The 25,778-nt window shown below is 45.8% G+C and overlaps 4 protein-coding genes and 1 long non-coding RNA gene across 5 annotated transcripts; 3 read left to right on the forward strand and 2 right to left on the reverse strand.

Moving 5' to 3' along the window:
* Positions 1–1,793: 1,793 nt before the first annotated feature.
* Positions 1,794–6,195, reverse strand: LOC101756130 (probable WRKY transcription factor 2). Its single transcript, XM_012846644.3, is given in 7 exon segments — positions 1,794–2,537; positions 2,697–2,882; positions 2,997–3,166; positions 3,168–3,740; positions 3,889–4,059; positions 4,335–4,807; positions 5,645–6,195. Coding segments are annotated over 6 exon segments (2,070 nt in total). The 5' UTR covers positions 4,776–4,807; positions 5,645–6,195; the 3' UTR covers positions 1,794–2,008.
* LOC111257655 lies at positions 4,406–5,014 on the forward strand. Its single transcript, XR_002678211.1, has 3 exons — positions 4,406–4,532; positions 4,626–4,779; positions 4,877–5,014. It is a non-coding gene; the product is annotated as an uncharacterized LOC111257655 (long non-coding RNA).
* A 3,657-nt stretch (positions 6,196–9,852) lies between the features above and the next one.
* On the forward strand, positions 9,853–11,655 carry LOC101756536 (pentatricopeptide repeat-containing protein At1g80150, mitochondrial). The gene has a single exon (XM_004973758.3). The coding sequence runs from the start codon at positions 10,011–10,013 to the stop codon at positions 11,382–11,384; it is 1,374 nt and encodes a 457-aa protein (XP_004973815.1). The 5' UTR covers positions 9,853–10,010; the 3' UTR covers positions 11,385–11,655.
* Positions 11,656–14,346: 2,691 nt separating this feature from the next.
* Positions 14,347–17,098, forward strand: LOC101756953 (F-box protein At-B). Its single transcript, XM_004973759.3, has 4 exons — positions 14,347–14,628; positions 14,723–14,925; positions 15,197–15,302; positions 15,540–17,098. Exons 1-4 carry the CDS (start codon positions 14,392–14,394, stop codon positions 16,854–16,856), a joined length of 1,863 nt encoding a protein of 620 aa, XP_004973816.1. The 5' UTR covers positions 14,347–14,391; the 3' UTR covers positions 16,857–17,098.
* Positions 17,099–17,382: 284 nt separating this feature from the next.
* On the reverse strand, positions 17,383–20,896 carry LOC101757351 (COP9 signalosome complex subunit 6a). The gene is made up of 9 exons (XM_004973760.3): positions 20,450–20,896; positions 20,244–20,332; positions 19,399–19,492; positions 18,813–18,874; positions 18,658–18,736; positions 18,418–18,510; positions 18,138–18,238; positions 17,886–17,941; positions 17,383–17,764 (listed from the first exon to the last, which is right to left on the reverse strand). Exons 1-9 carry the CDS (start codon positions 20,784–20,786, stop codon positions 17,680–17,682), a joined length of 996 nt encoding a protein of 331 aa, XP_004973817.1. The 5' UTR covers positions 20,787–20,896; the 3' UTR covers positions 17,383–17,679.
* Positions 20,897–25,778: the final 4,882 nt, after the last annotated feature.

Raw genomic sequence — 25,778 nt, forward strand, 5'->3', positions numbered from 1 at the left:
CACAGGTGCGTCAGCAGCTACGCATGGATCTTGGGCCTTGTTTAGTTGGCCAAATTGGGAGGTGCCAAATTACTGCGCTGGCACTGTAGCACACTGTAGCGTTTCGTTTGTATTTGTGAATTATTGTCCAAACATTGACTAATTAGGCTCAAAAGATTCATCTCGCAAAGTACAACAAAACTGTGCAATTAGTTTTTAATTTCATCTACATTTAGTACTCCATGCATGTACCGCAAGTTTGATGTGATGGGGAATCTTCTTTTTGCATAGTGCCAAAGTTGGGAGTTGGGGGTGAAGTAAACAAGAGCCTTGTTTAGTTCCCAATTTGGGAGTGGCAAAATTGGCATTTTACCATAAATGCGTAACTGTAGCGTTTCGTTTGTATTTGTGAATTATTGTCTAAATATTGACTAATTAGGCTCAAAACATTCGTCTCGCAAAGTACAACAAAACTGTGCAATTAGTTTTTGATTTCATCTACATTTAGTACTCCATGCATGTACCGCAAGTTTGATGTGATGGGGAATCTTCTTTTTGCATAGTGTCAAAGTTGGGAGTTTGGAGGAAACTAAACATGGCCAAGGGCTTGGTGTCAGGATGACTAAGGGTCCATTTTTTAGAATTGGTTCCGTCAGGAGCGTATCTTTCGAAGAAGGGCTTAAAACAAAAAATTCGGGCCGTCTTCCGCGCTATCTCGCACGGCGCCCCTTCCCGTCAGGCGACGGCACCGGCGATACCTGCCTCTTCCTCGCGCATGGATTCCCTCTCGTCCTCCACCTGCTCCCCTGATCTTCGCCGCGGATTCCTCCTTCACTTCCGCGAGTGACTCAAAGAGGAGGACGAAGTTGAAGAAAAAAACGGATGGGGAACTGAACTGCGGCGGATTGGAGGGCCCCGCCGAAGGGAGGAGAGAATGAGAGATCGCATGTCGCGGGGCTCTTCCACGGTCGAAGGAGGCCGTGCCGGACATCGACGGTTCACTTGTGGGCTCCGGCAAATCGAAAGCTGTACTGAAGGAAGCAAACTGGGCATCAGAAAAACAGAGCGCGATTCAGATTCACGCGCAGCTTGTGATTTATGGAAATTGCAACGAATTTTTCCACAAACCTTTAGCTACTTCGCTTAATCGGATCTTCCTTTTGCAGAGATTGTGTGCCATCAGCGTTCATGGAAGTGAAGTGATCGATGCTGGACTCTGGAGAGGCTTTTGGCTTGTCGATGTCGCTTGCTTGCGAGAAGAAACTCTAGGAGCAGGCAAGGCAGTTTCGTTCTTCCGTTGATGATTGCACGGAGGTAAGGTAATTTCGTTCTTCTGTTGATGATTACACGGAGGCTTGGACATTGGTGAATTGGTGACTGTTTACTTAGAAGCCGAAGCTGAATACTGACAGTGGCTTTGCACTCAAATTGAGATGTGTGCTTGCTGGGAAATGGAAACGATGAAATGCATATCTGCTAGTACTAGAATAAGATGGCATGGCATGTATTCTAAGGTGCCCATGCTGCCATGCACCCACATATAACTGAAAAGAACGTACTGTCTGAGCTCTGAAGTCTGAACTATAGACTGACAAACAAACTCTGGATTCAGGCAAGAAAAGGAAAAATCACATAACAGAATTTTTCTTCAAAAAAAAAGAAAGAAAGAAAACGGCCACAAAAACACTGGCCAGATTCTGGGATGGCCTTTGAACGGCCACAACACTAACAAAAAGCAGAAATTGAAGCTGGTTACTACTCTAGGACCCATTCTGAATAATTCGATTAACATAACAGCAAAACCAGGCTTGCTCACTCAAGTAATTGCCTCCTTCCCCCATTTCCTCTTAGTGCTTACTAGTACTATTATAGGAATCATCTGTACTAAAGGCTGAAAGCAAATGTTCGATAAAGAAAGGGATGGAAGAAAACAAAGGAACTACAATAGCAGAAACCACAGAACATTGACATTGTCTATGTACACAAGCAAAAAAAAAAAACACCTATCTCTCCACTTTGTGCCTGCTATTTACATCTGAGGACCCTGAGGCAACCTGCCCATGAACTGCTGGTAAGCTGCCATGGCATTCCCGTTTGCCACCTGCAATCTGGACTGCTCCTCTAAGTTCACCTTCACCTCACCTCTTGGCACCACAAGCCCTGTGCAGCCCTGCATTGTTGGCGGATGACCAGGTATAGGTGCTGGCATGAAGGTCCCCAGAGATGGTACTGGTACCGCCATGCCAGGTGGGAGCAATCCGAAGGAGAAACCACCTGAAGCTGCGCTGAGTTGTGGTGGGAGACCAAGTGAGCCATAAGCAGCAGCAGCGTTCAGCTGCGGGATGCTGGGTTGTGCCGGTTCTGGCCTCCGGTGAAGGTTGCTACCCTGTGGCGCAGCATTGGAACCAGAGTTCGGATGCCCACTACTGTTTCTGGCAGCTGGAACTTCATGGTTGTGCTTGCCCTCATACGTCGTGATCACGGACTTGAGATCATTTGAGGCTCTCTCCACATGCTTGCGCACTGTGCAGCCTGCATAAGTGCATTTGTAGTAGCTCCTGCAGACATATAGAAGGGCTTTTCATTGTTAATGGTTAACTATCGAGAAGCTAAATTTCCATTTCAAAAATGTAAAATTTTGCCCTTTGAAACGTTAAGATTTCCAATAGGTTTCCTACTAACTATGGAAGAGATGGAAATGACACTACAAAGCTGACCTTGGGTTTGGATTTCCTTTGACAACTTTCTGCCCGTACTTGCGCCAGCGGTAGCCATCATCAAGGATGTCAACCTCACTTGTGGTCTGCACAACAATCCTAGGCTCCCGTACAGCTCTTGATGCCATAGCTGCCATGTCAATGGCATTGGTGGTAGTGTTAGCAGCAGCAGAAACCTCCATCTTCCTGAAAGAAATTCAAAGGAACACATTAGAATTGGTTTAGCGGGATGGTATGTTCATATAATATAGTTCTTAATCTAAAAAAATGTTCATATAATATAGTTGGTCACAAGAAAACCTTCTTTTAGATTCAGTCTCATCGTCATCCCCGCGATAGGTCGAGGGAATGGTACATTGTGTTGCCCTCTCATCTTTTTCGTTGGAGGAGAGTGTAGACGAGACATCTACAGCTTCTTGGGACTCCATAACACATGTATCAGCAATCTCTGTTGTGGTAAGAGAACCAGACAGATTTCTTTTCAAGAACTTCACTATGCACATCTTGGAAGTGGTCATTTGGAGCCATTGCCCGTGAGGTTTCTGTGTTATGACCAGGCTTTGAACAAAAGTTCTCAGAGCCATCAGCTTGCAAATCATTGACATGTGACGACGGGACACTTGGCCGGCGGTTGGGAGGCGGCAAAGGGTGACTGTGAGAACCTTTGTAGACTATCTCCGTTATATGACCCTTTTGAGAACGCTCCACCTTTTTCTTGACAGGGCAATTTGGGTGAGTGCATTTGTAGTAGCTCCTTGGGTGCTCACTGTTCTTCACTTGCTTTTGTCCATATTTTCTCCAGTTATATCCATCCTCAGCAGGTGCGATAACTGGAACTGAGGAATCTTCTTCATTTTGGTTTTCCTCACTCTCTTCTTGTTCATCAGCAGGGGAAGGATGGTCATTATCTAACATGGAATCACATGTGCTAGGTTTAACAAGATTTTCCTCAGTTTCATCCTTGGTTGCAGTTGTGTTAGCCTGAAGACTTAACTCCTGACTATAATTTGCTAAGGACTGATTTTGGTGAACAGCACTCAAACCCTGGAAAGTGCAAACTTCGTCAGGCCAATGTGTTACAATCTGACAGATGTGTTTGTGCACGTCAAATTTACAAGACAGAAAATGCAATAGTAAGGAACAGCAATGACAGAAAGTAGGTGATGGGGTAATAATATTTCAGCAAACATACCTTGTCCACAGTTGAAAAACTTGGGGGCTTAGACATCAAAATGGGCTGGAAGGAAAATGCACAATCATCGTGGAAGTAATCTTCAGCCTTCTTGGGGACCGAGGATATCATTGACTTGAAGTTATTAGGCATTAGAAATGGCAACTTGCCAGTTGTAGGAGAAGGTTGCGCCTGCAGAGATCATAAATAATTTCAGGTTCACATCACAAACAGTATAAGTACAGTAGGAAAGAGTGAACCATCTTCTCTATTTTAGTTTTTTCTTTTAAATTTCACTTTTGCATTAAGAATCTCAAAAGTCATAAAAAGAATAAATGCCCTCCAGGCTTAGAGAATAATCCAAAGAATATTTGATCTAAAAAAGAAAATAGTCCTACATGTTCCAATTTGTATCTGACTTCACCAAGAGCAACAATCATCTCAATAGGCATTACATAGATACTTACAATGGCATTGGGTAGAAAAACTGGTGACTCGAGAAGCTCCCTTGGACTCACACCAGGTGGTATTGTCACAGGCGACCGGATTGGCGCAGAAGAACTGACACGAGATGTGTCAATTTTCAGGACACCAAAACCGGCCCTTGCAGCCATCCTCTCCGCAAGACCTCCATGTGAGGTTGATTCCTGATTTGCCCTAAAAAGGTTTGATTCAAGCTGCAGAGGGGCTTTTGTATTTTGAACAGTTTCTTCAACGCTCGAATCAACTAAAGTTTTGCTCTTCTCAATTGCATCCAGTGGTTTGCTGCTGCCATTGTCACTGAAGATGCTGGAGAATGGACAAGAGCTGAATTCTTCGTTCAAGAAGCTTGACATCACTGTTCTTGGGCTGGGTGAAGGAAGCATCCAATCCTCCATCAATGCTCTGCGGTTGTCAGTTCCGGCCATGCTGGTGGTAATTCTAACTCTGACTGAAACTTCTAAAGCAAAGTAGCAAACCCATTGTTTTAGTTGAAACACTGAACAATCTTGTTAATAAAATCAAACAGGCGAGGTGTTTCTTATCAGCTGCGCAAAGGAAAAGCAGGGTGCCACACATGGAACATGATAGCATAGCTGGAAATAGAAACAGAATTGACTGAAGATCCAAGCACTCATTTAACATATAAACACATGAGCTCAGGATATGGACAGGTACAGATGAATGAGGAAATGGGGCAACCTTTGCACAAAGATACGTTACAACCAGTTTTCAAAAAAAAAAAAAGATACGTTACAACAACAGTAAAGACACAATGGAAATGGAGCAATTCACTGCTTAACCCAGGAGATCATATAAGAAGGTACATGATCCATACTCACCAAATTACAGATACAAACACACTAAAGAGCCCATGTACATGTATATTTTTTTTATGCCTAGTAAACGAATCCATAGTCCTATGTGCAAGCAAATTACAGCCAAACGAGCTGAACTTGACCCAAACATCTGAACTGAATCAAGCCAAGACTGCAACTACAGTCTGATGAGATGGATAGACTAAAGCAGCCAACTGACCACTATTGTCGAATCACATGCCATGCCTTGAATTCCGGCAAAATGACTCACAGGCATCATATTCTGACACAACCTGCAGCCTACAGGTAATTTACAGCTCAATTTGGCAAACTGCGAACCAAGACTCAAACTTCATACACAATTCAAGTAAATATAAGAACCCACGAAGCCTCAGCTTTGGTGAGAAAGGAGCGGCCTTTACCACAAAACTCATGAAAACATCACGAAATTAAAGGCAATAAGGCATTCAAATAGGCACCTGAAGGCTGAAGCGGCCGGAGCGGTCGGCGGCAGCGACACGCCGCCTTTCTATGGGCGCCTGGAGGATGTGCAAATGGGCTGCGGCAGAGACGACAAGTTGGTCAAATCGTGCGCCCGTGGGGATAAGAACAACCGAGCCACTGACTATGGACAAAAATCTGTCTTTCTACGCCCTTTCCCCCCTTTTCCTCACGTAATTCACTCTCACAAGAACAAGAACCTATCAACTACGGCCGCAAAAACCTTGCAGGCTGCAGTGGAAATCAGATTCTTGCTCCACGAAGAAGAATCTGTTCCGAGACGACTGAATTGGATTCACCTCTCTCCCTCTCTCTCTCTCTCTCTCTCTCTCTCTCTCTCTGTGGTTCCTTGTGTTTGATATTTATGGGGGAGCTGCTTTTTGCGGGAGGTGGACGAGGGAGAGAAGGGCGGTTGGCCGAGAGGAGGGAGGCGAAGGGAGCGGCGGCAGAGAAGCTGGAGGCGATTCGCTGCAGTTGCAGGCGATAGGCTCCTAATTTTGAGCACCGAGTTGCAGAGGTGTCGCCTTCCCCGCTCACTTTTCCCCATCTTTTATGGAAGCGGTTGCTCTTTAACCGTCTGACGGTTTTACCTTTAACCATTTTTACATGCGTCATTATCTGAACTATTTCATCAAAATGACCCTCCTTTTTTACTGCAAAAGAAAATCATTGTACTTTTCTAATGTACTGCACTTTGCACTCGAGTAGTTACACAGCACAATTTCAGCATCCACTGTCATCAAACCAATTTCTAGCGGATTAAATCGAGTTAAAACAAAAACCATGTCATGCCAAGTTGGACTTGTCAAAGTCTCGAAGATAATTCACTAGCATTTTTCCTGTTCGAAGGATCTTCGTACAGATCAAACTACTCCACTAAAGAGGACAGAGATGCCGCGAGCCTGCAAGTTGCAGCTGAATTGACAGCGCCCACTCCTTGGGCTCTAGCAGCAAGTGGTGCCGTACTGAAACACTGAACAGAGGGGGTGTCCTGTGCTGTGAGCCTGTGACAGTCTGATAGAGGAGTGGTGAGGTTCACCTTCTCTTCTCAAGCTCGGTGGTCTCATCCAATGGCAGCCATCTCCTCGGACGGACCAGCAGTTTTGGCACCATGCAAGTGCATCGCACCTGGTGTTCGTGATCCATGCCCCATGGGATGGTCCAATGGATGCTTTCAGGTGGCTCGCCAGGTCCCCATCTCCCGTGTAAAGAACAAACAGCACAGCTGCCATGAACAGGAGCATCTGAATTCTCAACCGGTGAACTCAACTGAACCTTTTTGTCAGACTCACCCGTCACATCAAATGTTTAATATTAATTAGAAGTATTAAATATAAACTAATTACAAAATTAATTGCACAGATAGAGTCTAATTCCCGAGACGAATCTATTAAGTCTAATTAGTCTATGATTTGATAATGTGGTGCTACAGTAACCATTTGCTAATGATGGATTAATTAGCCTTAATAGATTCGTCTCGGGAATTAGCTCAGGGGTTCTGCAATTAGTTTTATAATTATCTCATATTTAATCCTCCTAATTAGCATCCGAACATCCGATGTGACACTGCTAAAATTTAACATGTGGTATCCAAACACCCCTAGAACTGGGGGATTTCTGCACTGTTTCCATGAACTAATGGACAGCGGCAGCAGCTGAATTAGGTCTGGTTTGGTTACTCTTGCTTATTTTTAACACGTGTCACATCGAATGTTTAGATACTAATTAGGAGTATTAAACGTAGACTATTTACAAAACCCATTATACAGATGGAGGCTAAACGGCGAGACAAATCTATTAGCCTAATTAATCCATCATTAGCAAATATTTACTGTATTTGTTTTTTTGCGAAACTTAATACTGCTGCATGATTTAACGTCGCGGTTCAGTTTTAAGACAGGTTTCAGTTCTATAACAGTAGCACTTTCCTAAAAAAAATTAAAGAACAGAGATTAGCACTGTTTGTAACCTCGGAGCAAGTCCATTAATAGCATCATCCTCATTTCATCATTCCATTCCCCTTATCTTTCTTTAGGAAATATGTCGGTTGTCCTGCCTTCTCATTATCTCATTATAAAAAGAGTTACCTCCTAATCTCCATTCGTGTAATGATGTACTACACGGTTAGCATCCAACAAAGGCCAAAGCGGAGAGCTTTATCTGTGGCAAACAGCTCTGTCCAGCTACTTGAGTGAGCTCTTGTTTTATGTTTTCTTTTCCTTATCTCTTGGCTTTTTACGTACGTGGCATCGGATCCTTGCTTACCTGGCTGGCGAAAATGTCACTAGACTAACGGCATATTTGGCATGCATAATCTGGAGGACATTGAGTAGCCATCATGCAGAGAGGTGAGATCAAGGATGCGGATGTGGACATGGTTTGCAAACGGGAGAGACTGGTTTTAAAGCAAAAGAGCAATTTTCGATTACTTTTACGGAAGTGCTAGCGTCCGGACGTCCGATAATTTTATTTTATCGGACGCTCCGTCGAAACATTGAAAAATAACTACCAAACATCAAAAATTAACACTTGCAACACCGAGGATTGCAACACCTTTACGTGTATGAAACATCCCGAATTGCTTCGTGCAACATTCAAAACAGACACATTGCAACAACAAAAAAACATCTCTTACAACATTGCAACAACGAAAGAAGAAGAGATGAAACAAAGAAAATAACTATATACAACATCATGAACAAGTTGGTGCAACACCCAATTGCTGGCGAGTCAGACTGTTGTCAGACTGTTGCAAAGCAGATGAAACATCAAAAGCCACCATTGCAACATCCAAAAATAACTATTGAAACACTATGAGGTACCTATTGCAACACTCAGATCCACGACAAACCAGCCTGCCGCTGAAGGTCGTCCACCATGGCCGCCGCCTGATCCGTCCCCACTCGGATCTCGCCGGGGCCGGGGAGAGGGCCACCGGATCCGGTGCAAAACAGATGAAACTTCAAAAGCCACCGTTGCAACATCCAAAAATAACTATTGCAACACTCAGATCCACGACAACCAACCTACCGCCGAAGGTCGTCCACCATGGCCACCGCCCGATCCTTCCCCGCTCGGATCTCGCCGGGGTCGGGGAGAGGGCCACCGGATCCGGGGCGTTGGGTGCTCCCAGTTGGTTGAGGACACCGGAGTGGGGGGAGGGGCGCCGCCAGGGTGGGGGACGAGGTTCCCGGAGTGGAGGAGCGTGCCGCCATCGGGGTGGACGAGGAGGACGCCGTGGTAGGGGAGCGCGCCGCCGTTGGGGTGGGGGACGAGACCACCGGGGTGCGGGACGAGCCTGCCAGGGTTGGGGAGCGTGCCGCCGCCGGGATGGATGAGGAATACGTCGGGATGGAAGGTTGAAGAAGAAAAGGGATAGGGAAGAAAAAAACGGTAGTGTTTGCAACATCCAAGAATCCCTACTGCAAGATACCTATTGCAACATGGCCGCCACCCGATCCTTTCCTACTCGGATCTCGCCGGGATCAGGGAGAGGGCCACCGGATCCGGGGGCGTTGGGCGCCCTCGATGGGTGAGGACGCCGGAGTGGGGGAGGGGCGCCACCGGGTGGGCGAGGAGGACGCCGGGGTGGGGACGAGGTCGCCGGGGTGGGGGAGCGCGCCGCCGCTGGGGTGGGCGAGGAGGATGCCGGAGTGGGGGAGTGGGTGGGGGACGAGGCTGCCGGGTTGGGGAGCGCGCCGCCGCCGGGGTGGACGAGGAGGACACCGGGGTGGAAGGTTGAAAAAGAAAGGTCACGGGAGTGGGATGGAGAAGAAAAAAGAATGGTGAAATGGATAGATAGGAAGCACCAGATATTTTGGAGCGAAACGTTCCGACGCGTCCGGACGCTCGTAATGTAGCATTACCGTTACTTTTAAATCGAGGCCATCTTATTTTCCATTGCAAAGTTTTGTCCTCGACGAGTAGACGGTGCACGACATCTTGAGATTTAGAATCTCAGTTTATTGCCATTTTAGTTCATGTAATCCCACCATTTGCACCACCAACCAGAGCCCGTTCACGAAAACTCTCGGCTAAGCCCATATATGTACGTACCAGATTGATGGGCCGAGGCCCACACAAGGCCCACTACGGCTAGTAGTAGTATCAGCCTGACAGCCCAGCAGCAATTCCAGCCTTTTGGTTATTGGGAAAACCGTGGGCTCTCGCCCACCGTTCGCGAGTCCGCTGGACCAAGCGGTGCGTCGCGCTTCCACGCAGCTCCGCCGCCGCCGCGCCCCCTTCCCCTTCTCCCTCACCTCGCCGCCCCCACGGACCACGCCAATGGCCGCCGCCGCCTCGGTGCCCTAGACTCGCGTTGCCCGCCGCTCCGAGCGAGCCCAGATGCTCTCCCTGGGCGCCATTCGCAAGCTCTGCGCCGCCTTCGACGCCGTCGCGCTCACAGTCATCGCCGCGGGGCTCTCTCGGCCGCCCTCTGGCCGCCACCCATTCTCCTCCGCGCACGCGCACTCCCCGTATCCCGCCGACTTCCCCACCATCGCGGCCTGCCGCGCCGCAGTCTCCGCCTCCAAGGGCAGCAGCCGCAGCAGCAGCCGTCGCCGCCAGCCGTCCCCCTCCCCCTCATCCTCCCCCGCCGCCGCCGCCAAGGAGGAGGAGCAGCCGGTGCTGGTCAGGATCAAGCACGAGCGGGACCCGGAGCGGCTGTACGAGCTGTTCAGGGCCAATGCGCACAACCGCCTGCTGGTGGAGAACCGCTTCGCGTTCGAGGACACGGTGGCGCGCCTGGCAGGTGCTCGACGGAATGATCTCGTGGAGGAGATCCTCGAGCAGCATAAGGCGCTGCCCCAGGGGAGGCGCGAAGGGTTCGTAGTCAGGATCATCGGCCTCTACGGGAAGGCCGGGATGCCGGACCACGCTCTGCGAACATTCCAGGAGATGGGGATGTACGGATGCCCGCGCACAGCCAAGTCCCTCAATGCCGCCATGAAGGTTCTGATACGAGCACGGCTCTTTGATGAGGCCCTGCGGCTGTTTGAGGAGGGATCAGAGAAGTATGGCGTTGATCTGGATGACATCTCGTATAACACGGTGGTGAAGATGTTTTGCGACATGGGGGAATTGCGTGCAGCTTACCGGGCTATGCAGATGATGGAGGAGGCAGGTGTGCGACCAGATGTCATCACGTACACGACGCTCATGGCTGCGTTTTATAAGTACGGCCAGCGTGAGGTTGGGGATGGTTTGTGGAACCTCATGAGGCTGAGGGGTTGCAACCCAACACTTACTAGCTACAATGTGAGGATCCAATTCCTGATTAACAGGAGAAGGGGCTGGGAGGCAAATGATTTGGTGCGGAAAATGTATGCAGCAGGGATCAAACCAGATGAGATCACATACAATCTAATTATCAAGGGTTTCTTCATGATGGGTGAGCATGAGATGGCCACGACGGTGTTTGGTGCTATGCATGGGAGAGGATGCAAGCCAAACAGTAAGGTTTACCAGACAATGGTCCATTACCTCTGTGAGAAAAGGGACTTTGATTTGGCATTCAGGTTTTGCAAGGATAGCATGGAGAAGAACTGGTTTCCCAGTGTTGATACTATTAACCAGCTGTTGAAAGGCCTCATGGCAATCTCAAAGGATAGGAATGCGAGAGAGATAATGAAGTTGGTTACTGGGAGAAAACCTTCGTATTCAGATGATGACATAATGGTCTTCAAAGACATATTGTCTCATGGAAAGGCTGGAAGATAAGTTGGTGATTGGATTGGAAATTTTGCTGTAAATTGACCACATGTAACTGTAAGGCTGTTTTTGACATTCTTTTATCACTTTGTTTTCACAGTCAAGTTGAAATGAGGTAGATCAAGGGGTTTTGAATAATGAATCATCTTTTCAGACTCCTCATATATCAATTGTTTCTGCTTAAAAGAACTTGTTGTAAGTTATAGAGAGCCTTTACCTCTAGCAGAAATATAACAGATGGCAAAGACTTTAAGAGCTGAAGATTATATATTATACTTTTCATTAGCTAATGTTTTGAAATTTCATAAAAAGGTTGTATTCAGAATAATTGAACATATCTACATAAGAACGTTTCAACATACAGTTCTGCTGAATGTTGATGAAGTAATATGTGTAATATACCAAACTGTAGTTGGGAAAACCTGATCGTGTTGTCCTAAAAGAAGATATATTTTTACTATGCCTCAATTTTTCCCTACCCAAAAATAGATGATTCTTTTGACTTTTGAAAAGACATATTATGATGTAAACAAAATCATTTGAATTTTTTTTATGAGCCATATGATAGTTACAATAGTTGTCAAATTCGTCTTGCATGTTTCCTGTTAAAAATATCAAGTTTCTTGACATCACTGTTCGAATTTGTCACTGATCATACCAGTTTTCAGTACCAGAGTTACTACTCATCACTGACTGACACTGACTAAAAAATAGCTAACATGGCATACTTCTTTGATGCATCCACCTCGTCGATGCATCAGTTCAGATTCATTATTAATGTCTGTTGCTAAAAGTAAAACATATTAATGTTACTAGGATAATTTATTATAGTTCTTAGATTGTGAAGTTTTTGCACGTAGGGTATGTAATATGATAGGAACATTGTGATTCTTAACATGGTTGAAATGCCAGTGAATAGCTTCTAGCTATAAGCCTTAATGTGTGCAATTGTACATTACTTTCTGATTATTTTCATGGATCAGAATATGACTTAACACTTATCGTTCAGTCATCATCACTTTGAAATTCACATGTATATTTTATCATGTTTGTGCCAATATGGGGACAGCTCTTTTACCCCCTAGCCATGTAGCTTTAAGATTTACTATCTGCTACATTACTAGATTGTTTTTAGAAGGTATCTCATGAGTCATCTCAGGCTCTCAGGATAGAATCCTGCATTCTGCTGAAATGTGAAATACCAGTGAATAACTGAAAGTAAAAAAACTTGAGATAAACTTAAAAGATTACAGTAGTGCTTGTCTTAAAATCCCACGCTTCTTGAAACAAACTATCAGATACATGGATCCTAGAAATTCCATTATAACAAGCTGAATATGCACTTTTTAAGACCCTTTCAGTTCGATGCCAATTGATACTAGAGCAGTACTACTGTGGGTTCTTCTTTCTTTGCAGCTTGCAGTCAGCTGACAGTCTTTGACATGCTTGACTCAAAGCATATGACAGTGGAAATTGTGGGATGGAATTGTATAAGTTCAAGCAGCATCGACATCAGAATTCAGAATGACTGGATGTCCTGAGGTAGGAAAAAGGTGGTTATTAGCAATTTAGTTGACTTGTGATACACAACTCAACTGGATACCACAACACACGTCATAATTAGTTATTTACGTTCACTGGTCAGCAATTACTCAACTATATGCAGGCAGTGAAATGCCAATGATGCTCTAGTGTCCTCTGCGTGATATTCTCTATATCTTTATTTTCAACATAGCCATTCTGCATGAGAATTTCTTAGTTCACTGAAGCACACTTCTTTACAGAAAAAGAGAGAGCTGGTTTCATCCTTCTTACTCTTCATTGGCAATTGATCTTCAACTGCCCATTAAAGTATAATAGCACATATCAATTTGCAATTTGCAGTGTAACATCTTTGCTCTCGTAGGTTGAGTTATCCTTCCCTCTTTTCTGCAGGCAGACATTCGGAAAACCTCATCTATTCCTGTAATTATGTTGTATGGAAGCCTTGAAGGAAAGAACGCCTAAGCCTATGGAATGGATTGATCATGGCAAAGCAAGCACCTGCTGTAGATTTCTGTATGCAACAACCTTGTAGCATAGCCGTATACTGCTAGCTCTGGTAGTGTGTCAGTAGTGTATCACCGTTTACTGCTAAGCTCTGAGACTGTAGTTGTATATCATCTCGCTGGACCTGTAAATTTCCAGTATCACTCCCTAGGCTTTCTTGTTTGCGTGTGTTGTGAAATAAAATTGCATTATCAGTTTTCTATTGATCTGTGGCCATTTCCTCTTGTATGCTTGATCACATTGGCATTTTTATCATTTGCTATATATCATATGAAAAGTAAAATGCAGTAATAATACAGTACCAAGAAACGTTTTGATAACAGATGCATTCTTCATTCCAGTGCAGTTTTGTATTATTGCATGTAATCAATCTTTTTTTCTCCTTTTTTACAAAGATGGCATCCGCTTACACCAGCATGCTCACATTCACACATGCAAATACTATCAACGGAGAAACACACCTTATATATACTCACTTGTCATAAATAATTGATGCTTTGGACAATCTTTAAAAGACAACTTCAACTAATACTCATTTCTTATGAAAATGTTTATGAAACATAAAGGTATACTCTTATGAAATTAATTTTTTATATAAATCTACGCATATCATTTTCAAATATCCAAGCTCAACCAAAAAAAAATATGTGCAAACAAAGTTTATAATGATTGACTTGGGTAACCCCAAATTAGCACATTGGCCGGTTCTAGTTATATTCCCAAGCTGGCCATTCTTGCTGAATCTCGGAATGAAATTACCCGTCGCATGATTCCCGGTTTCCCACTCGCCACCCACCATTCCCTCTCCCGAATCCCGAACAAATATGGCCCACATGTCAGAAGCCAATGTCTTTGTGGGCTCCAGGTGTCGGTGGCACATCCTGGGAATATTCTCTCCACAAATCCTCAATTCTCCAATCCAGAGTCCACACTCCAGGCCCGAAAGCAAAACGGGGAGGAGCACGCCATGGAGAAAAAACCTCGAGCCGCCGCCGGCGGCGGCGACGACGGAGGCGGCAGCCGCGGCGAGGCCTCCGGAAGCTCTGAAGGTGGAGGTCTGGTCGAAAGGCTCCCCGAGGCGCTCCTGGTGGAGGTGCTCGGCCGGCTCGAGGTGGACGACGCCTGCTCCGCCGCTGCGTCCTGCCGGGCGCTCCGCGGCGCCGCTTCCGCCGCCATCTCCGCCATCACAACCATCGATCTCTCTGTGAGACTCCCCTTCCGTGCCCCGCCCTCCGCTCCGCCGTACCGTCCCGAACGGTTTCCCCTAAACGCTGGGGTTTGCTCGCTCGCTATCGCAGGCGTTTGCTCCGTCGAACGCGATCCTGAGCAGGATTCTCGCGGGGAACGGCGCGGTCCGCAGCCTCACCGTCAATTGCAGCCTCCTCGACGACTCCGCGGCCTCTGTCATCGCGAAGGGTAGCCTCCGCGAGCTCTCGCTTCTGAAGTGCTCGTTCACGATGAGCTTCTTTATGGCTATTGGTGAGAGATGCGGCAATTTAAGGTATGGTTTTCAGCACTGGCTTGTTTATGCCTGAATTACTATATGCATGCGAATGCATTCTTCAACTTGTTTATGCCTTATTACTATATCTACATGCACGCGAATGCATTTCTTCAAAAGTTTGCACCAGGAACTATGCACATTCCAGTTTATTCTCGGTGTTTGTTGCACCGAAACGAAATTATGGAAAACTAGAAGTTATGATTGGAGTTTCGAGCCATTTTTTCAAGTCAGAGCGAAATCTGAGTATGCTTTAAACTATTAAATTCAGATCATTAAAGCTGGAGATGGCAGTTGCCCCAGAAGTTTTGTATCCTCGTTACTCTGGATTTGGTACTTGCCTAGCACGTATCTACGCGGGATGTGGTTGCTTGGAGGTGAGAGATATTTGTCCTTGCTTATGATACCCTTTCTCACTTAAAAACATAGCCATTTGTGGCGATATCACATATCTGAAAAATTGTTCAGCTTCAGTATGTTTCAGTGGCAAAGCGTAGAGTAGATTGCATAATATTAACCGTAGTCTTGCAATAATGATATGGAGCTATCTAAAGATGTTTGTTTAATTTGGTCGCTGGGTCTAAGATATCTTAATTTTCAATCTTTTGATCCAGACTCTTTGGGTGAAGTTCCCTCTGCTAGATCCGTGCACTGCTGATTATGAGAATGGGATGCATTTTATTCCTAGTACCGTCAAGGAACTGTTGCTGCAACCTGTGTCTCATTTGCGGGCAAAGACGGTCTTCACTAAAACCACATCTCTGAAAAAACACATCACTGACAGTTTGGGATCACTCTCTTTAGTTCTTGACACAATAACGGATGAGCTTGTTATCTTGATCACCAGTAATGTCCGTAACTTAGTTGAGCTCTGCCTGGAAGATGGACCTGTTACCCAACCAAATTTGCCTGAAGATTTGACCAATATCGGCCTTCAAGCTCTTGGCTTGTGCCACAACTTGAGACATTTATCGCTGACACGTCGTTACTGTGATTTCAGACGTGTAAATGACTTTGGGATACTGATGCTTGCTGATGGATGCAAGCAACTCAGAACCATTAGATTTGGTGGCTTTTCTAAAGTAAGCGATGCAGGGTATGCAGCCCTTCTCCATTCTGGCAAGGACCTGAAGAAATTTGAGGTCAGTAATGGCTCCTGCTTGTCAGACTTGGCATGCCTTGATCTTGATAAGGCAGCTCCGAATATTACAGAAGTGAGATTGCTTAATTGTGCTCTCCTAACTAGTGATACAGCCATATCTCTCGCACCCTGCACTAACTTAAAGGTTCTTGATCTATCTGGTTGCAAGAGCATTGCAGACTCTGGCTTGGTTTCCATCTCACAGCTTTCCAGGCTAACTCTACTGGACCTTGCTGGAGCTGACATCACTGATGCTGGTTTATCAGCACTTGGGAATGGGAGGTGCCTGATATCTTCTTTGTGCTTGAGAGGGTGCAGAAGGATTGGCAGTAATGGAATAGCTTCACTGTTGTGCGGGACTGGTACCATCAACAAAACTTTAGTGTCACTTGACATTGGGAATGTGCCGAGGATATCATGTCGAGCTGTGACAGTGATCGTCAAGAACTGTGAGCAGCTAAGCAGCCTGTGTCTGCGGAACTGCCTCCTCATAACCGATTCATCTCTTGAGGTGCTAGGTTCGATGGGCCGTGACTCCAAATGTTCCCTGAGAATGCTTGATCTCGCCTACTGCAGTAAGTTGTCTCGTAACTTCCTGAGACTCTTTGAGCCACCATTGTTTCGAGGCCTGCGGTGGCTTGGCGTTGGGAAGAATGTGGTTCAACGTCGTGGCTGCAGTCCAACGGTTGCAGAGCTTCTGGAGCAGAAGCCAGGATTGACTATATGTGGCAATGCGTGCGACATGGGCTGCAGGAACAAGTGCCATCCTGATATTCGTTTTATTCAGTAGATGTGTTGTTATTGCCATTCGAGTTGCTGTTGTAATGTTCTGTTCATTCTTTAACAAAACTAATCTAGGATTAACCTGTGGCAACGCTTGTGACATGGGCTGCAGGAACAAGCGTCATCCTGATATTCATTTTCTTCAGTAGATGTGGTGTTAGTCGCTCGAGATGATGTTTCAATGTTTGAACAGAACTAAACTAGTATGTGGTGTGTTATTGCTTGCAATGAAGAACCATTCATGTGTACTTTCTAAGTTTCGTTTGTGTGATTGTTTGCAATGAAGAACCATTCGTTGTCTTGTCTTGAAGACCTCCTCTTCAACAAAACCTCCTCCTTGTCTTGAAGACTTGACATTCAGATGTAACCTCTTGTCTTCAAAACGTCACAAGATCACTGTGATCCTATGGATAACGGATAAGTTCAAGGGATCACGTCAAGCTTTGTGCTGCCATGTGCCCATGCTCATCAATCATGGGAAAACACCGAACTGCTTTGACAAAGCAGCAGGCTAACAGCACGGCGAGAAATGGTTTCAAGTTTTGCTAAGCATAGTAAAATCGCAAACCACCATCAATATCCATTTGCGAGACAAATAGAATAACTAGGGGGAGGACGAACTTTACAGACCAACTTCAGCACAAGTGGGATTTGGCACGGAATCGAGCAAATCATCATTTTTGCCTAGATAGTTTGAAGTAACTCAAGAGCAGCCGTATATAGCCGATAGCACATAATAGATTGCATGCAAAAAAATTGCCTCGGGATACAAGAAGCTATTTCCAAAAATCTCCACAGATGAGAGCAGCAGCAGGATCATGGCAGGTGAACTACATGAAAGCACCTCGCCCTCCTCTCCTGGTTGCGGGTCTCTCATAGCTTGTGTTGATCTTCTCAACCAACTCGTTCATTGTGCTGCAAGTAAAAAAAAGATGAAATCAGCATAGGTGAAATTTCAAGCAAAGAATGATCTAGGGTATAGAAGAATTAAGGTATTAACAAAGGAACTTCATCTGGTAAAGAAGTGACTGCATACCTTGAACAGTTAGTGAACATAGCAAGGTAAGTCATGAGGAGAGTGTCGTTGTATTCCTGGAAAGAATGAATTATATCAGCATAATTAAACATACAGTGTTAAATATGACAGAAAATTAAAGATAATTGATTTTTCAGGCAAGGATAGCTGGATTCGCTATTTTAAATAATGGTATTCATGAGGAAATGTGTCTCTCCATATAGAAAGAGAAAGGACTTCTATGTAAGGTGAGTACCACTAAACTTAGCATACCATTAAGAAGTCATCTTGGAATTTCTGTGACTCCATAGCCGGTAGCCTTCTTACGAGGCTTGAGACTTGTCTAAGCAGCGAATTATCCACTGGAATCTCACCTGCAGCCAAAGAAAAGAATTTCAGTTGAATTACTGATGCCAAAGTGGGCCATTAATAAATTTGGGTAATTAAAGTTCTAAAGGATTAGGTTGAAAGACAGAAGGAAACATGAGAAAGATTAAAACATTGTTTCAGTGGTGAAAGATAAATAACCATAGCACTTCATACACGTACAGACCTTTTTGCATGGCAACAAGATACTGATGGATAACACGGACCCTGCTATTGAGCATCTTGATGGCACTGTGTATTCCTGTAAGATGAGCAGCCACTGCATAAAGCATCAATCAGTATAATTCTGTCCAGAAACATATACCTTGGGTACTATGACTCAAAAGGTTAAAAGACACTCAACCAAGGTGAGGGAGGGCACCCCCCTGGTTGTCTTAAGACATGGGCTTAAAAGAAGAATCCTTACACTGAGTTGCTGCTGAGCCGCCATCAGATGGTTTGAGATGGGCAACATGGTCTACAGATATCCTCTCAGCTTCCACAGTCTTTGATCAAGCAAACTAATAGTGTTAAAAAAACAGAACATTTATAGATAAACAAACACAAGGGGTGAACACGCACCTCAATTGTATAATTTGATCTGACAAAGATGAGCTGAGGACTTCCATCGATGACATGCAACTCTTAAAATTACAGAAAATAAAAAAGGAATTAGCATCCAAATAGGTAAAAAAAAAAGGAGCGAGACAAGAACTTTGTACATTTAAAAAACTTAAGTGATTTAAGTATGAGAAGAATTCAAGGGCTATCCATGTTATACTAATACGGTAGTACTTAATGACTAATGTAGCTAAACATTGGCACCTGGGGAAGGAATTTTAGGATCACTGGATATCAAATAAATAAATGAACATTTACAAAAAAGGAAAAAGCAATGTGCCATAATCACAAGGCAGAAAGAAGATTTAATTTATGTTTACATCATCATCTCACTTCATAAATATCCTTTGTTGCTCTAAACTATGAAGTTAAAGAGCAATATAGTAACTACGATGTCAGGGTGACTTGGCGATCTAAAATGCTCAGATTTGGAGTTAGGTAACTGATGTGAACCGAAAATCAAGCGCCAATAGTAACGGATTTAGGGTCAGGAGAAGCAAGTTGCAATACATTCAATGGTCCCAAACTTAAGATTACATTAGCTTACCACTCTCATAGATAGTCACGGGGAGGTCCTTCTGGGAGAGGTTGATTGCAGGATTTAATAGAAGATAAACAGGGCTTTCGTTAATGTCCATCAACTGGATAACACATGTTAAAGAAGGTTATACAGAGGCAACTGAATATATCCATCACAGATCAAACAAATATATTGCTGACAAGCAATTCGTCCACTACAATCAAGTCAAAATCAAAGATCCACCATTCATTCAGCCATACAAACTCAGGTAATGTTCTATAGCGGTAAGTAATATATATATTTGCTGGCACGAGATAAGCAATACATATTTTTTGCATAAGTGGGAAACTTAGGATTAAGGAAATTCTCAAATATCATAGCTACTGATAGAACAATTCTCTGATTTCTACTTAGATAATCCTACCTTGTAGTTAGGCTTTGAAAAATGTAAGTAATGTGACATTTTCAGTTGTTAATCTTGCAGCAGTATATTTTTTATTTTAAATGTGAAACTTTAAGAGCGCCTTATTAGAAGCATAAATGGGTTACATTATTAGGTTCTCAGCAGTAATAGTTACTAACCATCTGCTTCATAACCAATTAATACTGCAGTGAGAGAATTCCCACATTCCACAAGTTAGTCAGTTTCTTCCCTTGTTTTACTAGCAGGAACATGAAAATAGGCCTACCGCATAACAATAAAAATCCCTAGGTGCTACCAGCCCTTTGCAGCAACAAGTATACTAACTGTAAATTAGATCCGAAACCCACACTTTCTTCATAACACGAGCAAACACTAATGCCCAAGCACAATGTCGCAGCCTCTCAGATAGTCAGATTAAGCACTTGAAGAGAAGGTTCTAAGAACTCACGGCTTTGTGGATTTGCATGTCCGTGTCCTGCACATCACTTCCAGTGGAGTACCATCCCAGCACGTAGAAGTCGGGGAACACCTTCTTATCTGCACAGCCACAATCGTAACAAGCACTCATCAAACGATCCAACAAACCCTAGCATTCCCTAGAATTCCAAGCGTCATCAAACCCTAAAAATTCCCTAGATTTGAGTACGAGCTTACAGAGCTCCTGCTTCTTCTCGAGGAAGGTGCGGTCGAGGGTGCCGGAGACGGGGTCGAGCACGAGCTCGAAGCTGTTGAAGATCTCCACCGTCCGCCCGCGCTGCACCCCGATCACGCACCCGAACACCCTCGGCGGCTGCCCCGCCGCCGCCCCGGACGAGGAGGAGCTGTCCCCGGAGCAGGCGGCCTGGGCCTTGACGCGGGTGTGGTGGTCCGAGACGTTCACAATGACGAGGGGGTGGAGCTTGAAGGTGAGGCCGCTGCTGGAGGCGGCGGACGCAGCCGCAGGGGCGGGCGCTTGGCCAGCGGCCGTGGCGGGGTCGGAGGGCGCCGACATCGTCGGAGCCGGGGGAGGGAGAGGAGGGAGGCGTGACCTAGGTAGCGCCGGCGGGGATTGCGACGGCGACGGGCAGGATGCGAGGTGGGGTTGGGGGTTTTGCGCTGTGGGCGTTGGCTTTTGGCGTGCTTAGGTTTTGGGCTTGCGCGGCGTGAGGGGCCGAGACGGTTTTCGTCTCGTGTTGGGCTGGAGAGGTTGTTGGGCTTTGTGGGCTGGGCTGGAGCTTGGTGGAGCTCTCAGATGGGCCGGTTGGTGTAGATGGAAGTAGAACTACGTCTTCTGGGTCGTCCGATGAGCTTCGAGAGCAGCATCTCCGACGCTGAAGCTGCGATTCCGGCAGCTCCGCTCCTCCATCGACGCGCCGGCGGCATGATTCCACCACCGCCATTTCACCCCTCCCCTCCCCTCCCCTCCCCTGATGTCTCTGCTGTGTTTCAGTCTTACCACCGAGGAGGCTTTGGGCAGTGAGAGCTCGTAAGCTCGCAGCGTGCTAGGACAAGGGGGCTTTCGGCGACAGCTCGGCAGGCCAGCGAGGAGGCGGGTACAGGCCGGCGAGTTGACCCGCGAAGGTCGGCGACGTGACACGTTCCCAGCGCCACCACCGTGAATTCTGCAAAGGTGAGGTTTCATCTCCCTCCCTCCCTCCCTCTCTGTAATCTGTACCAGTACTGAATAATGCAGCTAGGAACCGCTTTCCTAGAATTATTTAGCAATCTGTTAGATAAAAGAATTTTCTCTTTGCAGTTAGGAGTTTAGAATGGTAAGAAGGCGAAGCAAATAAAGTTAATGCCTCCTACCGCAAGAAACTAGTGACTTGCTGGAGTCTAGAAACTTATTTGGTAATTGGTTAGCGAATTTTTTTTATTTTTAACCCTTTTTTTTCTTTATTTTTAAAAATAACCTCAGCGGGGGTTTATTTGCGCGGCCTAACCCTTTTGGCCGCGCCAGACCGCCTGGCGCGGCAGGAACATGCTGCCGCGCCACATGCACTGGCGCGGCAGCCCCCTGCCACGCTGGCGCGGCGACCCGCGGCGCCAGGCGGGCGCTGACGTGGGCCGCGCTTTCGCCGCGCCGGCCCGCCTGGCGCGGCAGGGCCAACACTTAGGCCCGCGCGCCGGCTCCCTTCCTCCTCCCTCCCTCCTTTCTTCCTCCTCCAGAAACACCACACAGCAGCACGTTGCAGCGCCGGCCCCCGCCACCCCACCCCCAAATCCACCAAAAATCCGGCGATTTTGGTGGGGGAAAGTAGTGGGAATCGATCCCTGCTTCGTGTGGAAGGTATTCCCCTACTTATTCTCGTGTTTTACCGTTGCATTTGGTAGATCGGAGGATGTTTAGGTGACTTAGGGTTAGGTTAGTGATTTGAAATTTCAATGAAATGCAATGATGTTTTGTGTTAGATGATACGTAGTTCATACGCAATTGAGTCTCTGCCCGCGATATTGACGTGTAGAACTTGTTGAATGCTTCGATTTAGGTATATATTCATCCAATTGTGTGGTTTACATGACATGTATTTTTTTTATATGTTCAATTAATTAGTCTCATTTTTGTTTCAGTGTTTGTATTTTGTAGATCGAGTGTTTACATTTTATCAAAATGATGTATATAGCTAGTATGGATTACGTGTGTAAAGTTTATTTGTGTATTAAATTTGTTGCACTTGATTTACAGGTGAGATGGCGTCGTTTGGTTCTGAATACAAACGGCGTAGGTGGTATGTGCGTTATGTGGGCGAGTCCAATGTTGCTGGTCCCGTACCTCCTGCTCTTCCGGTACCACTTTGTAGATGTGGCGCGCAAGCAGAGGTGAAACAATCAAGGCATCCAAAGACAGCCGGAAGAGCCTTCTATGTATGCAAATGGATTTTTGATCCATTGCCTGCCGCACCTTGCGATTTCTTTCAGTGGATCGATGGACCCGACAAATATGATCCTAGGATCCGCCTATTCCCATATCATAGCACAGAGCTTAAACCATACCATAAGTTTAGGCGTTGGGTTCCTCCTCCACCAAACCCACCTAGGATGACCGATGAGGAGAAGCAGGAGGCTGCTTGTAGGCGTGTGAGGGATCCTCCCATGTGCAAGTGTGGTGTTCCTGCTAAGCTTATGCGTCCTAACTTAGGGGATCCACCTAAGTTTACTCCATTCTTTCGATGCTCCCTAAAGACTCATGTAAGTATATTACGAGAATATTAGTATGTCGTTGGTAGTTGGAGAAGCGTTTTGTAGTTACTTTACATCTGAGTAGTTCACGTCATGGGTTTTTTGCAGGATGGGTGGCCGTTGTGTGATTTCAATGAGTATATATACGGCCCAATGGCAATGTGGCCAACAGAGGAGGAAGTGCGGGAGTTTGAAAGTGAAAATGCACCGTGGCCGTGTGTGTCCTCTCCTAGTGATAGATGCAAGTGTGGTATATTGGCAACAGAAGGTGTGGTGCCTTCTGAACTTGGATATGGTTCGTTCTGTGGAAATGCACATGGCGATTACTGGGTTAGTAAATACTCGTCTCTTATGTTTTATGAAGGTTGTAACTTGGTTCAAATTTGTAAGAATAATGAATTGTTGTTGCAGGAGGGAAGGACATGTGATTGGGAAGATTTTTGTGGTCGATATGATTTGTTATTAAAGTTGGGAAATACATCGGAACCATGGAAGTTAAGGAAAGAACAAGAAATTAAAGAAAAGATTAGGAAAAAGTATGATGTGCCTATTCCTGACGACGACTTGCTTTGGGGAAAAATATATCAAGATATGGTGCATGAGACTGGAGTGAAACCTAATGGATTTTATGCAAGGGAAACTATTATTAAGTATTGGAGGCAAAATAGATCCAAGTATCCACGACCTCTAACTGAAAATGAGAAGAGAGAAAATAGGAGGAAGTTGCAGGAGGAGAGGGACTTGGAGAAACAAAGGTTGATGGAGGAAAGAGATCGCTTAGGTTATGTGGTTGATCCGAATGTGAAATACCCTGAGGGTTCATGGGAACAATATTTGCAACAAAAAGCGGCAAGAAAAAGAAGGCTTGAAATGGAAGAGTTACAACAACAAGCGGAAGAGGCACAGATGGAGACGATGAAGGCTCTTGTTGCCGATTTACCTGTTGGTAAGGTTAATATCGATAAGAAAGGCAAGGGAGTTGTTGTTGCCGGAGATGTTGATGATGATGATGATGACGACGAGTTACTATATGAAGGTGACTCGGACTAGATGAACGTGTTGATGTAGCTGGATCATGTTTCTCTGTAGCTGTGAAAACAATGTAGAACATTATGTTTATGTTTATTCTAGGAACTACAATTAGTTGTCAAAAACTATTTTCATTTCCGAGAGAACTATGTTCAGACGCATCAAAGTTTGCCGTGACATGACTGGCTTCTTGTGGTTTTGGCTTCTTGTGGTCTCGCCCCTTCCCTCTATCCTAAGATTATCGTAGTGGTTGATGAGATGAGAAAACGAAGTGAGGTCAAGGAAACGTGATTCCAGGTACGCCCGTTCCTCTACATCGTTTGACTATCAAAGTCAGGTCAAATGTAGGTGAGTGTTGCGCCGGGGTCAGCCTTGCCGCGCCAGGCGGCTTGGCGCGGCAGGGCTGTGCTGCCGCGCCAAGCGCAACCTACTTTCAGTAGGTTGCGCCGGGTGGGAGGCCTTGCCGCGCCAGGCCGCCTGGCGTGGCAGGGGTGCGCTGCCGCGCCAAATACAACCCAATTTCAGTAGGTTTCGCCGGGGGGTGGTGGCGGCAAGGGTGCGCGGCGGAGCCAATTTCAGTAGGTTTCGCCGAAACGTATTTTTGTGCTAAACATCATGGAGCAAACATATAATTGTACGGACATAAAAAAACGTAACAAGCAACTTAGTCTTTTACAAACGTGACATGAATAAACCTAACATGCTTAGTCTTTTACCAACTTAGTCTTTTACAAAAGTGACATGAATAAACGTGACATGGAATAATTGGGCACATGATAGGTTCAGTGGCGTGACCGCCGCTCATCCGGAGGGCTAAAAGGATCTCTTGGGCGACGCTCCCTCCTTGGATGCGTGGGCAGCACATTGGCGCTGCCAACGTCGGTGTGGTCCCGGGAACGACGACGTCGGCGTGGCAACCGGGTATGAGTTGCAGGTTCCTATTGAATAATTGGGCACAAATCATAAAATTTGTATGACACTTCGGGAGCGAACATTAAAATGTAGAATTGAAATTGGAGGAACTTCTGAATATACCTGGCTGGACTCTCCCTGCGTCTGAGTCACAGGTGGAGCATCGTGAGAAATCTCGAGTTCCTCACCATACGTAGGGTCATCATCCTCAGACTGCTCACCTTCCGAGTCCTCGCTTTCCTGAGGGGATGCGGGTTCCTTACCTCGCGATCTCCTGCTAGGACCTGCCGCAGTGGACGGTGTTGCAGCCCTGGGGGTAGTCACCAATGCAGTCCGACGTGATCCTGAAGAAGTACCCTGGACATTGGCCCCGTCGTGCGCATCTGAGGATGTCATGCAGTTCATCCTCTGCGCCATTCGCCTGCAACTTTTACGAACCCTCTGCCATATATTCACGACTATGTTATTGATGGTTACAAAGATAATACGAGTATAAGTGAAAATTTGTTTGGACTTCTACCTCTGCAAAAGCACGAAGCAGACTATCACCTTCCCCAACAGCGTGCTCCATAATCACGCCCGCCTCGTTAGAGAGCCTTGCAAGCTGTTGTCCCTGCACGCAGTAGTTTTCATTCCATAAGTGATCAATGTGACGATACTATAATTACAAACCGAAAGCTTACCATATAGTCGTGGAGAGGTGCACGCTCAGGCTGTGTCCCATGGCGTGTCACGGTGTCGTACGCGTCAGCTATGTCAGCGTCATCCTCAGACGGTGCATCCTCAATGGGCACATTAGTCCAAGATGGTTTCACTTTCGTTCTCGTCGAAGTACAGTACCATCTTATGTACTCATTGTTGGGTCGCCAGTACGGTCCACCTT

Source organism: Setaria italica, chromosome VI, assembly GCF_000263155.2.
Source record: "Setaria italica strain Yugu1 chromosome VI, Setaria_italica_v2.0, whole genome shotgun sequence".
In the NCBI taxonomy this organism is placed as follows: Eukaryota; Viridiplantae; Streptophyta; class Magnoliopsida; order Poales; family Poaceae; genus Setaria; species Setaria italica.

What these genes read in the sequence shown, in the direction of transcription:
- LOC101756536 (XM_004973758.3), top strand. Translation starts at nt 10,011, where the DNA reads ATGCTCTCCCTGGGCGCCATTCGCAAGCTCTGCGCCGCCTTCGACGCC.
- LOC101756953 (XM_004973759.3), top strand. Translation starts at nt 14,392, where the DNA reads ATGGAGAAAAAACCTCGAGCCGCCGCCGGCGGCGGCGACGACGGAGGC. An exon ending in GAGAGATGCGGCAATTTAAG is followed by an intron (nt 14,926 to 15,196) that starts GTATGGTTTTCA and finishes TATTAAATTCAG; the next exon opens with ATCATTAAAGCTGGAGATGG. An exon ending in CGGGATGTGGTTGCTTGGAG is followed by an intron (nt 15,303 to 15,539) that starts GTGAGAGATATT and finishes CTTTTGATCCAG; the next exon opens with ACTCTTTGGGTGAAGTTCCC.
- LOC101757351 (XM_004973760.3), bottom strand. Translation starts at nt 20,786, where the DNA reads ATGTCGGCGCCCTCCGACCCCGCCACGGCCGCTGGCCAAGCGCCCGCC. An exon ending in GATCAAATTATACAATTGAG is followed by an intron (nt 18,737 to 18,812) that starts GTGCGTGTTCAC and finishes GCTTGATCAAAG; the next exon opens with ACTGTGGAAGCTGAGAGGAT. An exon ending in CGGCTCAGCAGCAACTCAGT is followed by an intron (nt 18,511 to 18,657) that starts GTAAGGATTCTT and finishes TGCTTTATGCAG; the next exon opens with TGGCTGCTCATCTTACAGGA.